Here is a 14,977-nt window from a genome sequence, read left to right as displayed (position 1 = left end):
TGACATAATATACTCACCAATGATGGATAAAATACAAGAAATCACAAAATGTCAGAACAAGAATTGAGAATATTCATTATAACAAAACTCAATGAGATACAGGAAAAAATGAATAACCAATTCTAGGAGATGAGAAAATCATTTCATGACTTAAAGGAGAGTTTCTATAAAGAGAAAGATACTCTTTGGGACCAGCAGTTGGCGTAATGACTATGTCGCTGGACTCCCATGTAGTCGACTGCGGTTCAAGTCCCGGACCCAGTGGCTTAAACTCACGCTGGGCGCATGTGCGCCTAAGATCCCGAGAGGAGAATGGAAGAGAAGGGATTGCGGCGTGGCCATCCCCTTTGCGGGGGTGATTTCTCACTTTCTGTCTCTCTGTCTCTGTCTGGCGAGTGCACATGCCCTATAGCAAAAACCTCTAAACAAAAAAAAGAGATTGACACTTTTAAAAAGAACTAAATAGAACTTCTGGAGATGAAAAATATAATGCAATACAGGATATCAAAGTTTCCCTTTAAAGTATTAATGGCAGGTCAGACCACATAGAAGAAAGAATCTTTGACCTTGAAGACAAAACCTCCAAATTAGTCCAAGCTGCCGAAAAGAGTGAAGAAGATAACCATAAAAATGAAGACAACAGGAACCAGCATGTGGTATAGCAGTTAAGGCACTGGATTTACACATGGCCAACCATGGATCAAGTCCCAGACCTGGCTGTTTGAAATGCACACCGGTGTGTGTGTGTGCATGCGTGCCCAAAATCCTGAGGAGAATTAAACAGAAGGGACTGCGGTGTGGCTATCACCCTCCCCCACCCTGAGGGGGATGTTTTGTCACTTTTTCGCTCTCTGTGTCTCTGGTGAGTGCAGACATCCTATAGCAAAAATCTCTCTCTCTATGGACCAGCAGTTAGCATAATGGTTATGTTGCTGGACTCCCATGTAGTTGACAGCAATTCACGTCCTGGTCCCGGTGGCTTAAAACTCACGCCAGGTGTGTGTGAATGCGTGCCCAAGATCCCGAGAGGAGAATGAAGGAGAAGGGATTGCAGCGTGGCCATCCCCACTGGGGGGTGATTTCTCGCTTTCTGTCTTTCTGTCTCTCTCTGTCTGGCGAGTGCACGTGCCCTATAGCAAAAAAATCAACATAAAAAATCTCTCTCAAAAAAAAAAAAAAAAGAAAAAAGAAAAAAAGAAGAAGATAATTGATAGCAAATCTTAGAGATCATCAAGCAGATGAATATTTTGCATGAGTATTCCAGAAGGCAAAAAGATGGGTAAAGGCATAGAAAATCTTTCAGAAACAGTATCTAAAAGCTTTCTAAACCTGGAGACATATAGACATACCAATCCAGGAAATAAAAGAACACCAAATAGAGTCAATACAAGAAGGTCTTCTCCAAGGCACATAGTTGGCAAACTGGTAAAAATGAAAGACAAAGACAATATTCTAAATGTGACAAGAGAGAAACATCACTTACAAAGATTACTGCATCAAACTAACCTCAGGCCTCTCAATTGGAACAATTCAGTCAAAAAACAAATGGGAAGACATATTTAAAATCCTGAAAAAAAAAAAAAAAGAATTCAGACAAGAATATTATACCAGGCAAGAGGATCCTCAAATAGGCAGGAGAAATAAAATCATTCCCAGATAAACAAAAGCTGAAAGAATTTACTGACGCTAGAACAACGTTCAGGAAATAGTTAATATTACATCAGGAAAACAAAAGGCAGACCAAATAAGAGAACACAAAGCAAGTACAAAAATGGCTAACAAAATGACAGGGATAAGCTGTACATATTGATAATAACACTGAGTGCTAATGAATTAAATTCTCCAGTTAAAAGATGCAGATTGGCTGAATGGATAAAATACAGGAGCCACCGAAATGCTGCTCACAACTGAAAAAGACATGTAGATTAAAAGTGAAGGGCTGAAAACCATATTCCACATAAACAGAAACCAAGAGGCTGGAATTGTGATATTGATATTAGACAAAACAGACTTCAAGATAAAAACTGTAGAAAGACACCAGACACTATATAGTACTAAAAGAATTAATTCACTAAGAAGATATAACAATTATAAATATTTATGCTCCTACAACCAGGGCACCCATATACATAAAAGAAGGACTGCTAGATCTAAAGGGAGAAATAAACTGCAACAAATGAATTGTTGGGAATTTCATCACCCACTGTCATCACTGGACAGACAAAAAAACCAAACACAGACATATGAGCTAACTGATATCATAAACTAAATGGACCTGACAGATATTTATAGAACATTTTACCCAATAACAAAATACATTTTATCACCCCAATATGGAACATTTTTAAACACTGACCAACTAACAGAGCACAAAATAAACCTTTAATATTAAAAAGTATAGAAACTATATCTAGCATCCTTCCCAACCAAAATGGAATTAAACTTGACATTAACAGCAGCATCTTCCCAAATACACAAAAAACATGGAAACTAAACAATCTACTCCTAGATAACTTCAAAACTACTGAAGAAATGAAGACCAAAATCAAAAATTCATTGAAGCGAACAACATTAAACAAACAACTCCCCATAATTTTGGGGACACAGAGACTGCAATCATAAGAGAGAAATACATAGTAATTAGTACTCACAAGAAAAAAAATAGAAAGGTACCAAGTAACCTAATAATGTATCTCAATGAACAGGAAAGGCAACAACAAAATACCCCCAAAATACCAGAAGAAAAGAAATAATAAAGATTAGAGCAGACATAAATGAAACTAAGAATGAAGGAATACAAAAAAATAGGGACCAGCAGATGGAATAATTGTTACATTGCTGGACTCCCATATGGCCAACCGCAGTTCGAGTCCTGGACTTGGAGATTTAGAATTCACACCAGGCAGGTGTGAGTGTGTGCCCAAGATCTTGAAAAAAGAACGAAGGAGAAGGGATTGTAGTGTGGCCATCCTTTCTGTGGGGTGATTTCTTGCTTTCTGTCTGTCTCTCTCTCTCTCTCTGGCAAGTGCACATGCCATATAGCAAAAAAAAATCTCTTAAAAAAAGAAAAAAAAAGGGAAAGGAATCAGATAAATAAAATTAGTAAAAAAATTCCTAGTGGTTAATAAATTCAGTCAAGTGACAGGGTACAAAGTCAATACACAAAAATTGACAGTATTTTAATATACCAACAATGACCAGTTTGAGGAATAATGAAGAAAGCCATGCCAATTTTTAAAAATATTTTTTCCTCTGAAGAATTATTTATTTAACCTATCCATGCATTAATTAATTTATTTTAATTTGACGAGAGAGAGAGAAAACTAAGCTTTCCTTGTATGAACAGACAATATTACAAAAGATGTAATGGAAATAAAAAAGGTCATGAGAGAATACTATGAGTGAGTATATGCCATTAAAGTAGAAAACCTAGATAAGGTAGACAAATTTTTGGACAATATACCTAGTTTGAACTAGGAAAGAGAGAGAGAGAGAGGGAAAGTGAGAAAGCAAGCCACCAGGTCCAGGACTTGAACTGTGGTTGGCCATGTGGTAGTGTCCAGAGCCTTAACCACCATGCCACCTGCTGACCCCAGCAATTCCATTTTTACAGTCACATGCACACATTTATCTATGAATAAATCTAACCAAAGAGTGAAAGATCTCTAGAAGAAAAACTATGAAAACTGGAAAAAGAAATTGAGTGTATTAAAAAATGGAAACAATATTCTTTGCTCTTGGATAGAAAGAATCAATATAATAATGTCAATTTTATCCAAATTAATTTAGTAATTCAGTGTGACTTCAATCAAATTACTAGTGACATTCTACATAGATACGGTAAAAAAAACAAAAAAACAATAAGAAATGAGTCAGAAATTACAAAACCCTTCATCTTGTCAAGGCAATACTATGCAAAAAGAATAATGAGCCATCTCACTATCCAATCTTAAAATATATTACAAAGCTGTGATAACCAAAACAGCCCAGTACTGGAACAAAAACAGATACAGACCAATGCAACAGAATAGAGCACTCAGCAATAAACCACAAAACATACAACCAACTGATTTTTTTTTTTTTTACAACCAACTAATCTTTGACAAAGGGACACAAAACAGTTCAGTGGTGAAAAGAAAGTCTCTTCAGCAAATGGTACTGGAGAAACTGGATATTCACTTGCAGAAAAATGAAACTGGACTCCTCTCTTAACAAAGATCGACTAAAAATGGATCAAATACCCATATGAAAACCTCAGATTATAAAACTACTGGAGGGAAACAGAGGGGGAAATGCTTGAAGATAGGCAAAGATACCTTAAATAAGACCCCTAAAGCACAGGCAACAATTCCCCAAATAGGCATCGGAGATTACGTCAATCTAAGCCTCTGTACAGGCAAGAAAACAATAAACAGAATGAAGAGACGACTCAAAGAATGGCAAACTATGCCTCAGCTAGAGATAGGGAACTCAAGCAGTTTACTCACAAAAATAAATGAGTAATCCAGTTTTTAAAAATGGGCAAATGAGCTGAACAGACAACTCTCTAAGAAGACATATGAATGGCCAAAAAACATATGAAAAAATGTTCAAGGGAAATGAAAATCGAAACCACAATGAGGGGCCACCTGGTGGCATGGTGGTTAAGGTGACTGGATCCCACGTGGTTGACTGTGGTTCAAGTCCCAGATCTCATGGCTTGAAAAACACACCAGGCAAGTATGCATGCCCCAAATCCTGAGATGAGAATGGAGGAGGAGGGATTGTGGTATGACTATCCCCCTAGTGGTGACTTCTCATTTTCTTTCTTTCTCTTACTTTCCCTTTCTCTGTCTCACTCTGGTGAGCTAATGTGCCCTATCACAAAAATGAAAAACAGACAAAATCCCCAAAACTATAATGACATACCACTTAACCACAGTCAGAATGGATATGATAACAAACAAACAACAAGGAATGACAAGTACTGATGAGGCTGTAGTGAAAAGGGAACTCTCCTACACCGTTTGTGGGAATGTAAATTAGTATAGCCAATGTAAAAACAAATCTCAAAAACATACAAATAGAACTACCAAAAGACCCAGTAATCACAATTCTCAATATTTAACCACCGGACAGGAAAACACTGAGTTGGAAAGATACTTTGACCATCCACATTTAGTGCAACATTAGTCAAAATTTATGACATGGAATAAACTGAAGACCCAAGAACTGATAACTGAATTGGAAAAATGTGGCATAGATACACTATGAATTCTACTCAGCCATTAAAGAATTAGAACCAGTCATTTTATTTTAAAGAATTATTTTATTTATTATTATTATTCTTTTTCATTTGCTATAGGGTATGTGTGCTCATGAGAGAGAGAAAGTAAGAAAGCAAGTTACCAGGTCCCAGACTCACACTGCGGTTGGTCGAGCACCTCAACCACCACACCACCTGCTGGACCCCTGAGAGACTCCGTCATTTGATACAAAGTGGATGAATATGTAAGACTTAGTGCTATGTGAAATAAGCCAAAGTATGAAAGTCAAAACTTTTATGTCCCTGTTCAGTATATACCAAATGTCTGTACTCTATGGCAGAAACTGAAAGATTCAGATATAATATTAAGGAGGACAAGCAAAGATATGAGAATGTATGCGAGGGAGAATGTATGGGTGGAAGAGGCTCAGGCAAGAAACTTTTAATAGACACAGGAATGTAAAATTCTCTGTTGAAAATAAATGTATATAGCAATGTCCCTGATTTGATTATTATGCACTGCATGAATGCTTTGGAAAAAACCCCCATATTTATGCTATAGAGATGTACAATGATTAAAGGTAAATAAGAAATCCGAAAGAGAAAACGTTCTGTGAAAATATACAACATGTTTGTATTTTAAATGTTATTACAAGTCAGGGCTGGAAAGTGGCATGGTGGTTAAAGGTGCTGGATTCTCACATGGCCCACTGCGGTTTGAGTCCTGAACCTGGAGATTTGCTTTCTCATTTTCCCTCTCTCTCTCTCTGGTCAAATTAAGAAAAAAAAAAAAAAAGAAATAAAGAAATGATTCTTTTAAAAGATGTTATTGCAAGTCAAAAAGCTAAAATAATAAAAAGTTTATAAAATTAAATAGTCATAATAAGCTATGTTAACTTATTATTGAAGAAAAAATAAACCTTTTTATAAATTTAGTGTAGTCTAAGTATCCAGTGCTTAATAAAGCCTAAGTAGTGTACAGTAATATCTTGGCCTTCTCATTCACTCACCACTACCTACCTAAATCTCACTCAGGACAACTTTTGGTTCTGCAAGCTCCATTCATGGTAAGTGCTCTATTTAGGTGTACCATTTTTCATCTTTTATGTTGCATTTTTACTATACCTTTTCTATGATTAGATATACACATACCTACCATTGTATAATAATTACCTACGGTATTCAGTACAGTAACTTGCTGAATATGTTTTTTGCAGCCTAGGAGCAAACAGGCTATTCCATATAGCCTCTAGGTTTGTGTAAAGATAATCTCTAACATTTGCGCTGTGATGAATTGCCTAACGATGTGTTTCTCAGAATGTATCTGTCATTAAGCAAGACATCACTGTATTTATTCTTTTTTCTTCTTAAACATGTAAAAACTTAAATTATAGTACCTGTAACAGCTATATTGGAAAATATTTTTAAAAAATTTAAGTCAGGGAACCAGCAGTTAGCGTAATGGCTATGTCGCTGGACTCCCACGTAGTCGACCGTGGTTCGCGTCCCGGACCCGGTGGCTTAAAACTCACGCCGGGCACGTGTGCGTACGTGCCCAAGATCCCGAGAGGAGAATGGAGGAGAAGGGATTGCGGCGTGACCATCCCCCCTGGGGGGTGATTTCTCGCTTTCTGTCTCTATGTCTCTCTCTGTCTGTCTGGCGAGCGCACGCGCCCTATAGCGAAAAAACCTCTCCCAAAAAAAAAAAAAAAATTCACTTCAGGGTAAGAAATAATTGAAATTACATCACAAGGATAGACTCATTTCATTAGAATGCATATTACATGGTCATTAATTTTTTTTTTTTTTTGGAGAGGTTTTTGCTATAGGGCATGTGTGCTCGCCAGACAGAGAGAGACAGAGAGACAGAAAGTGAGACATCACTCACCAGGGGGGATGGCCATGTAACAATCCCTTCTCCTCCGTTCTCCTCTCAGGATCTTGGGCATGCACGCACACACGTCCGGCGTGAGTTTTAAGCCACCGGGTCCAGGATGCAGACCACGATCGACTACGTTGCAGTCCAGCAACATAGCCATTACACTAAGTACTGGTCCCATGGTCATTAAATTTTAACAACATTTTAGTTTGAGAAAGCATTTCCATCTTAAAATAGAATTTATTTGGTCATGAGAAATTTCCTTTTCATAGGCTAAAATCTATTTGCAGAATCAAAAATACTCTGGCTCACACCTGGGTCAGAGAGTAAAAATACAGATAACTGTACTATATGGTCAATACATGCTACAGTAAGAATTTCACTGTATTTCATTCCTTACGTAAATAAATATATTACAAAGAGAATGCTATTAAAATCTTGAAGCAGAAAAGAAAGGAAAGAACAGAGGAATAAGATGGGCTGTAATGGGAAGGAAACAGGGGATAAAAAAACTGAGTCAGCTTGTCCTGAAGTGGCACTCTATATATTTTATTTCTACCAGTGACAGTATCTATATTTTCTCAGATTAGCATATTTCATTTTTCTTTTTTACATCATTGGGTTCTTTAATATAATTTTACATAAAATATTATTAAACATTTATGACCATAAGAAATTCTTGAAGTTACTTCTACATGTGATCATATCAAAGTATAAATTTTGCTAATAAGACACATTGTGCATCATGTTAGAAATTTATCCTACATATTTTATGCTGCAGTTAGAAATCTTTATAACAAATCTTAATACTGTCACGCTGCAATACACTTTCCTTTAAAAAAAAGCTAATATTCATGTAAACAGTACATTGTCAGATGTAAAATTTGATTGATAACTCCTAAATCATCTCAAATATACACAAATTGAAATATTATCCTACATCCTTATTCATCGTACATATCCAGAAATCCACAAAGACCACACGATGAAAGGCAACATTTGTTGAAAGGCCACTGTGGCTAACTTTAATGCTGTTGGAGTCAAGGCTAGAGCCATGGTCAATTTCCTGGATGTCTTGAGAGGTTGGACGTTGATTCCATCTAGTAAACATCAAGTAATTTGACTTTGTATAGATGACCGAACAGCTAGACTTCTTAGCCACTTATTTCCAATGGATTGTTCAGGTCCGGTTACTTCACTGTCAGGTCAGTCACGCATGAGAGCTCTCTGTATTGAGCTTTGAGGATATACTCGCTTGGGTGACATTGAGATAAATGTCATACTGTTGGTCCAGGCCAAGATAGCAGTCGCTCATGAGATACAGTGTGTAGATATATCTAAAATGTGAAGATAAAACAAATGTGTAAAATGATCTGTTTAATAATAGTCATATTTAATTTTGGAACTTTGGTGATTAGATTCTACTTACCTCCCAGGTATTTCAGGGGTATAGAAAGAAAGGGAAGCCATATGATGATTTCGAATATATCCTACTCTTTTTAAAGCAATAAGTTCTCTCTTATCAACTTCTCCTAATATCAAAAACCATCCTTCATCTTTTGATTTGGGAAACCGAGGAGTAACTGCACAGCTCTCTTGTTTTCCCTGTAAACCAGGAAAAAAAAAAAGAACAAAAAAAGATAAAACTTTAGTAATATCTCGACTTTCTACACCAGCTGGTTGTGGTTAATGGGCTATGTTGTCTTACAGGTCATAAATCTACACAGTTCAGCATATCTACTTGGGTTTTTAAAATTTTCTTGCTTTTTGGTTTAATGACTTTAATATGCCATTACCTCCCTTTCTTTAAGTATCATCACATTACAGATACTACTTTGTGGCTGTAACTATCAGAATATTTGGCTAAGTTAGAATACAAATCTCCAGTTCTTAACATCGAATTAGTAAATTCTCATGTAATTCTACAATTAATATATATACACACATATAAATATATACCATGACACAATCATTTTCTTCCATTTTTCCTCTGAGGATTTTGGGCAGGCATACACACGTGCCCAGCAAGATTTTCTGTGCCTCTGGATACAGAAGGGACTCAAACCTTGAGTCATATGGGATCCAGTTACCCAGTGACATCCATGCCACCTGTGGGCCCTCTACATTAATATTTATATCCTACATACAGTTGAACAAATTGAGACACAAACATGTTAACTGTATCTCTCAAGCCTTGTTCACAAGGAACTAATGCTTAGGAAAATAAACAAAGCTAGTCAAGAGTTCAGTCTGGACTGTGAGATCTATATTATATAAATGCTTATTTTCTCCACCCAAGTAACTCACATGAAAAAAGCACATATCCTAGTATGATAATTTTAAAAGGCCCTCTCTTTGAGGAATGCAAAATTTTAAGTCCAGCAATTTATAAAATATATAATTCACCATAATTTAAGATTAGATATAAACATAGTAAGAGCATTTGAAATCTTTTAGATTGATTTTTATGAAATGTGAGACTATTCCAGTGATGCCTTACGATAATTTTATGCACAGAATGTAGTATTAATGATGTACTGATAATGATGTGCTGTCAATGAAACTTTAGTCAGTATTCTAGATAGAGGTTTCTCACAGCATTTTAAATTAGGGGTCAAAGGGTAATGCATTTTTTATAAGTATTTACTTAATTTTATTTATTCATTAATTTATTTTAATTTGATCAGAGAAAGACAGAGAGAGAGAAAGAGTGAGAAAGCAAGCTGCCAGGACTGGGACTTGAACCGTGGTCAGCCATGTGGGAGTGTGCAGCACCTTAACCACCATGCCACCTGCTGGTATCAGGTTAATGTATTTTTATATCATTTAGAAATAAAATTTAGAGTTTTCTGGAACCAGCAGTTAGCATAATGGCTATGTCACTGAATTCCCAAGTAGTCGACTGCGGTTCGAGTCCCAGACCCAGTGGCTTAAACTCACACCAGGTGCATGTGCATGCATGCGTGCTAAAGGTCCCGAGAAGAGAATGGAGGAGAAGGGACTGTGGTATGGCCATCCCTGCCGGGTGTTGATTTCTTGCTTTCTATCTCTCTGTCTCTGTTTGCCTGGCGAGCACACACACCCTATAGCAAAAAAAACCTCTTTAAAAAAATGTAGAGTTTTTCAAGCATGACTAATATTTTAGTAGAATTTGGGTTAAAAAAAAAACCAATTTTCCCTATGATTTTATTTTTATGGTAATTATGCTATTTGTATTTATTTCTATTATTAGCCTATGATTATATCTTTTTTATAAGTTGGAACACATTAAGTCATCTAAACCTATCGGAGGCCAATTATTTCACGCTTACACTGATGTTTAGAATTAGAGAAAAAATAAGGTGGAATTTGAAGGCACAGTACTGAAAAGACATAGCAATATAAAGTTGCTGACCACTCTGTGTGTGAAAACAGATGCAAAAATACTAACAAACTACAACTTTGTGCCTGCTAGCTTATTCCAGATGTGGGAGAGCCCTGAATCTGCTGGGCTATAAAGAAGACAAATTCTTTCTTATGTCAATTATTTTGGCACTGGAAACCAATCTGCCCACATGCTGTGTACTAATATTCTTAGAGGACCAAATAATTAATTTTGGGGTCAGAGGCAACAGAAAAGAGCACAGTAATTTGAAATAAAAATACAGTACATTTTGGCCTGTATGAACATTGACAAAGCTCTCTGATCTGCATTATAATGAAGGCAGATGTGGCAACTGAGGCTCAGTAAAGCTTAGTGTCTTATTTAAATTCATAGGGCTAAGTGGTAACGCTTCAATTTCATCTACATCTAGCCCACTGTGGTTCCAATATAACAGAGTACCTCTAGGACAGTTTCTCTCAAACGTGAAAGTTCTTAAAATCATTTGCGATACTGAGTAAAAGTATAGATTGGGATATCACCCTTCCTCCTTTTGGCTGACTCAGTCAGTATGGAGCAGGGCCAAAGAATCTGCACTTTAACAGGCACTTCAGGGAATTTTGCGGGCCTGTCTGTAGCCCAGACGATGAGAGAGTAGTACTCTAGGCAATAGATTATTATGTAAGGTGGATATTCTGGGCATGAAAAATGGCACGTGAGAACTGACTAACTGCAAAAGGCTGACTCATAGCTTAAGGCCAGCTGAGAAAGTAGGATTCATGAATGACACGGACACACGAGTCATATTAAAGGTACGCGTGGTGGTGCATGCTGGTATTTGGCGTGAAATATTTGAGAATGGAAACCAAATACTGTACCTTGTGGGGCCCTAAGTAAACTCTCTGCAAGCTAACTTGCAGCACATACTCTTGATCAGAATGCAATTTGATCCATTTGTTGTCATCTCGTTTGTCTGCAGTTTGAGTTGAGACGGAAAGTTCATTATGTTCTTCAGCTAAGTCATCCCATGAGGCTTTAACACTTATGCCCACATCTATCACTGGCAAGCGAGATAAGAAATTCCATGCCTAATTAAAAAAAGAAAGGAAAAAAAAGTTACCATAAATGCAGTGATTGACTAAGAAATAGTGTGATTTTAGATGAAGTCACCTTTTAATGTTGAGGGTAGTCCTGGAATCAGTGGAGCTGTATTGTCCCTTACAACTCAAAGCACTGTTTACCCAGTTCCCCCTAATACTTGCATTTTTCAAAACTAGAGTATGATATTACAACCAGGATACTGACATTGATAGAATCCACTGATCTTCACATGTATGTGTGTGTAGAAATCATGTGTTCTTTAGTCTTTTTAGTTTAAAGCCCTGTTAAAAACAACTAAAAAAGGATTTATCATTATCTAAACCTGTGATCCCTTTATATAAATTCTTCCTGATATTGCATGGCTATTGACTACACTGAAAAATAACAAATTCAGGGATGGCCCAATAGCAGAGTGGTTAAGCTCTGTGCTTTGGGATTAGAATCCCTCATGGCCAATTGTGGTTTGAATCCCAGCCCTGGCAGCTTGAAAAACACACTGGGTATTTGTGCCAGCATCCCAAATCCTGACTGGGATGGAGGAATAGAGAAAAAGGGATTGTGGTATGACTATGCCCCAAATTGGGAGGGGGTTGCTTTCTTTCTCTCTCTTTCCTATCTCTGATGAGCGCATATACCCTCTGGCAATAAAAAAAAATGTTTGTCATTGAACTGTTCTATTTTACAGGAGCAACTATGGTAACATTTAAATGACTTTAAGGTGAACATTACTAGCTGATATAAAGGCAACTAGAAAACATTTTTGTAATTGTTGATGTAAGTATCATCCATTGACCACTTATTGTACATTTTTTGGTCCATGGTGAAAATTTATTTTACTTATCATGAAAGGGAAACATTTCTAGATGTCTTTGAATCATAAGAAATTCTATAAATCTAGGGTTCTATCTAGAAACAATTGTATTTTTAGCATTATGCTGAGAATACCAAGTAAAAGGGCACATAATAAAAGTGTAACACTAGGGCTGACAGGTGGTGTGGTTAATGCACTAGACTCTCACATGGCCAACCACAGTTTGAATCCTAGACCTGGAAGTTTGCTTTCTCATCCCCCTGCCCCCAGTCAAATTAAACATAATAATGATCACTAAAATTACAATAATTCTTTAAAAAAAGTGCAAAACCAAGACCAGCAGATGGTGTAATGGTTACATCACTGGGCTCCCATGTACAAACCCCCCAGGGGAGATTTCTCGCTTTCTGGCTCTCTGGTGAGTGCACATGCCCTCTCTAAAAAAAGTAAATAATAAATAATGCAAAGCCAATCTTAGTTTCAAACTGAAAAATATTTGTAAGAAAACAATATTCAAATAATAAGTGTTTGCCAATGTTGAAGGAATGAACTCCTTGGACCATGCAAAGGATGTAACAAACACAAGGTTTCCCTGAAATTGTCATCTTTTTATATTTTAATTACAGCACAACGTCATTATCAGTCAAGAAAAATTCACAATACATTGGCTGTCTTATCAGTTACCTTGTAAGTTAGCTTTTAGAACTATATGTACTCTACTTTTGATTTTCATTTTATTCCTTTAATATATACTATAGATTTCCACATAGGCTTTGATTTCCTGTTTTCTAAGACTTTAGTGCTGCTGAGTATTCCTAATTAAAATGAAGTGGCCCTGATGAATGAAATTACCTCTTAGGAATTAAAAAAAATATAAAACCAATGTAAATTTTCAATTCAACTCCAATCCTATAACTTGTCTTATGAAATTGAAATTATATCTGGCACTAGAATCTGAAATAGTCAAGCCAAAGAATGTCATTTGAGCACAAATGATGGTCTATCCCCTGCTAGAACCATTAGTCACTAAGTATAGAAGCTGTACCTCTTGATGTTTTCCTAAAAACCATGGAAAAATGGCCAAAGGGAAACTTAAATACATAATTTCTGTCAAGCATTTAATTTTGTGAGACAACATAAGTAACACTGGTCACATGAAGCAACACTTTTATATGTTTCTTTGCTTGTTCTATTAAATTAGTTACCGATATAATGTTTTCTGTTATTAGCTTCTTATTGGGATTTAAAACCTCCCAAAATCCTAATTGGCTTCCTATATGTATGTAATCTTTGTTGGACTTTATTTTATTATTTTTCCACCTGTAATATGTACACATATATTTATTGGGTATATATATTTATGTATATAAAACATGAGCTATTTTTAAAGAAACTGCTAAGACTTTTCAATACCAGCCAAACATATTTATCTGAGGATTAATCTTCATCTATTGAATCAGGCATGAGCACTGCCATGCATACAATTATTTAATTAGCAGCCAAATCCTCTGCCAGTCAGCAGCCGTTCCAGGCATACTGATGGGGTAGAAGATGCAAATCTCACAGTCGTACTGCTTTTTCTCATTACTACTGCAATTAGCACTTAAATTGATGCTTTAAACATACTAATTTCTGGAATAATTCAGGATTTGTATGTTACCTGGGATCGCCTCACTGCAGAGCCGACACCAGATTGCTCTGCAAATTGAAGCACTTTTGAGCCAAATAACCATCATCGTATCAGACAGAGCCAATTTGCATTTGGTTTTAAAGATAACAGAATGGCAATTTATGCAAATAAATTAAGTAAGTTTACTTCTGAGTTCTCCCTGAACTAATTATAACAATGTTCTAATTTTTTATCACATCTAAAACCTGGCTGGAAATCAATGTATGTTATTTTAGAAATCTGTTGTTGCTAACAGAAGCCTTGTTTTGATTTAAATATATTGCTTTTATTCATAATTTTGATGGTAATTTAGTTAGAAAGGTAGGCATTTATTATGAATATTTAAATAGCTTTTTTTGTGCCAATTTTAGGCTCAACAGAAACTGAACAGTCATTCAGATGTTGAGGCTTGTTCTACTTTTTCCCAAGCCTTGCTGAAAAATAAGTTCCACTTGGAAAAACAAAAGACATGGTTTAGAAGTTTCTTTAATATCTGCATTTGCAAGTCAATATATTAATTATGTTATAGTTCCTGGACGTCTACTCTGACATGTTGAGGATAAAACTGTGTAAGACTTAAAGGTCTAGATAGCCAAATATTTCTGGCATCATTCATTCATATTTTTGGCCTTCCCAAAGACTGTCTGGAGAGAGAACTCATGCCTTCTTTCACAATGTGGATTTGTCTTTTTATGCAAGTTACATAGCTCACAAACAAGGAGTTTATTTGGAAGAATACTTTAGAATCCAGGAGCAATAAAGCAATTAGAAAAAGAAAGGGGCAGAAACAAGAAACTGAGAATTGTGTGAAAATATATTAAACATAAAAAAAAAACTACCTTGAAGAGAGGGCTCCCGGGATCAGCAGTTAGCATAATGGCTATGTTGCTCGAATCCGACATAGTCGACCA

The 14,977-nt window shown here is 36.2% G+C and overlaps 1 protein-coding gene across 1 annotated transcript in view; it reads right to left on the bottom strand.

The window, feature by feature from the left end:
* Positions 1-7,649: 7,649 nt before the first annotated feature.
* Positions 7,650-14,977, bottom strand: part of ASCC3 (activating signal cointegrator 1 complex subunit 3) — a 402,674-nt gene continuing 395,346 nt past the window's right edge. The window contains 3 exon segments of the mRNA XM_006148783.2: positions 7,650-8,461; positions 8,554-8,729; positions 11,364-11,573. Of these exon segments, the coding sequence (XP_006148845.1) occupies positions 8,335-8,461; positions 8,554-8,729; positions 11,364-11,573 (513 nt within the window). The 3' untranslated portion in view covers positions 7,650-8,334.

The sequence above is a fragment of the Tupaia chinensis genome, unplaced genomic scaffold (assembly GCF_000334495.1).
Source record: "Tupaia chinensis unplaced genomic scaffold, TupChi_1.0 Scaffold000244_1, whole genome shotgun sequence".
Taxonomy (NCBI): Eukaryota; Metazoa; Chordata; class Mammalia; order Scandentia; family Tupaiidae; genus Tupaia; species Tupaia belangeri.
Note: the sequence above shows the minus strand (reverse complement) of the source record. Positions and strands in the feature narration are given on the sequence as shown.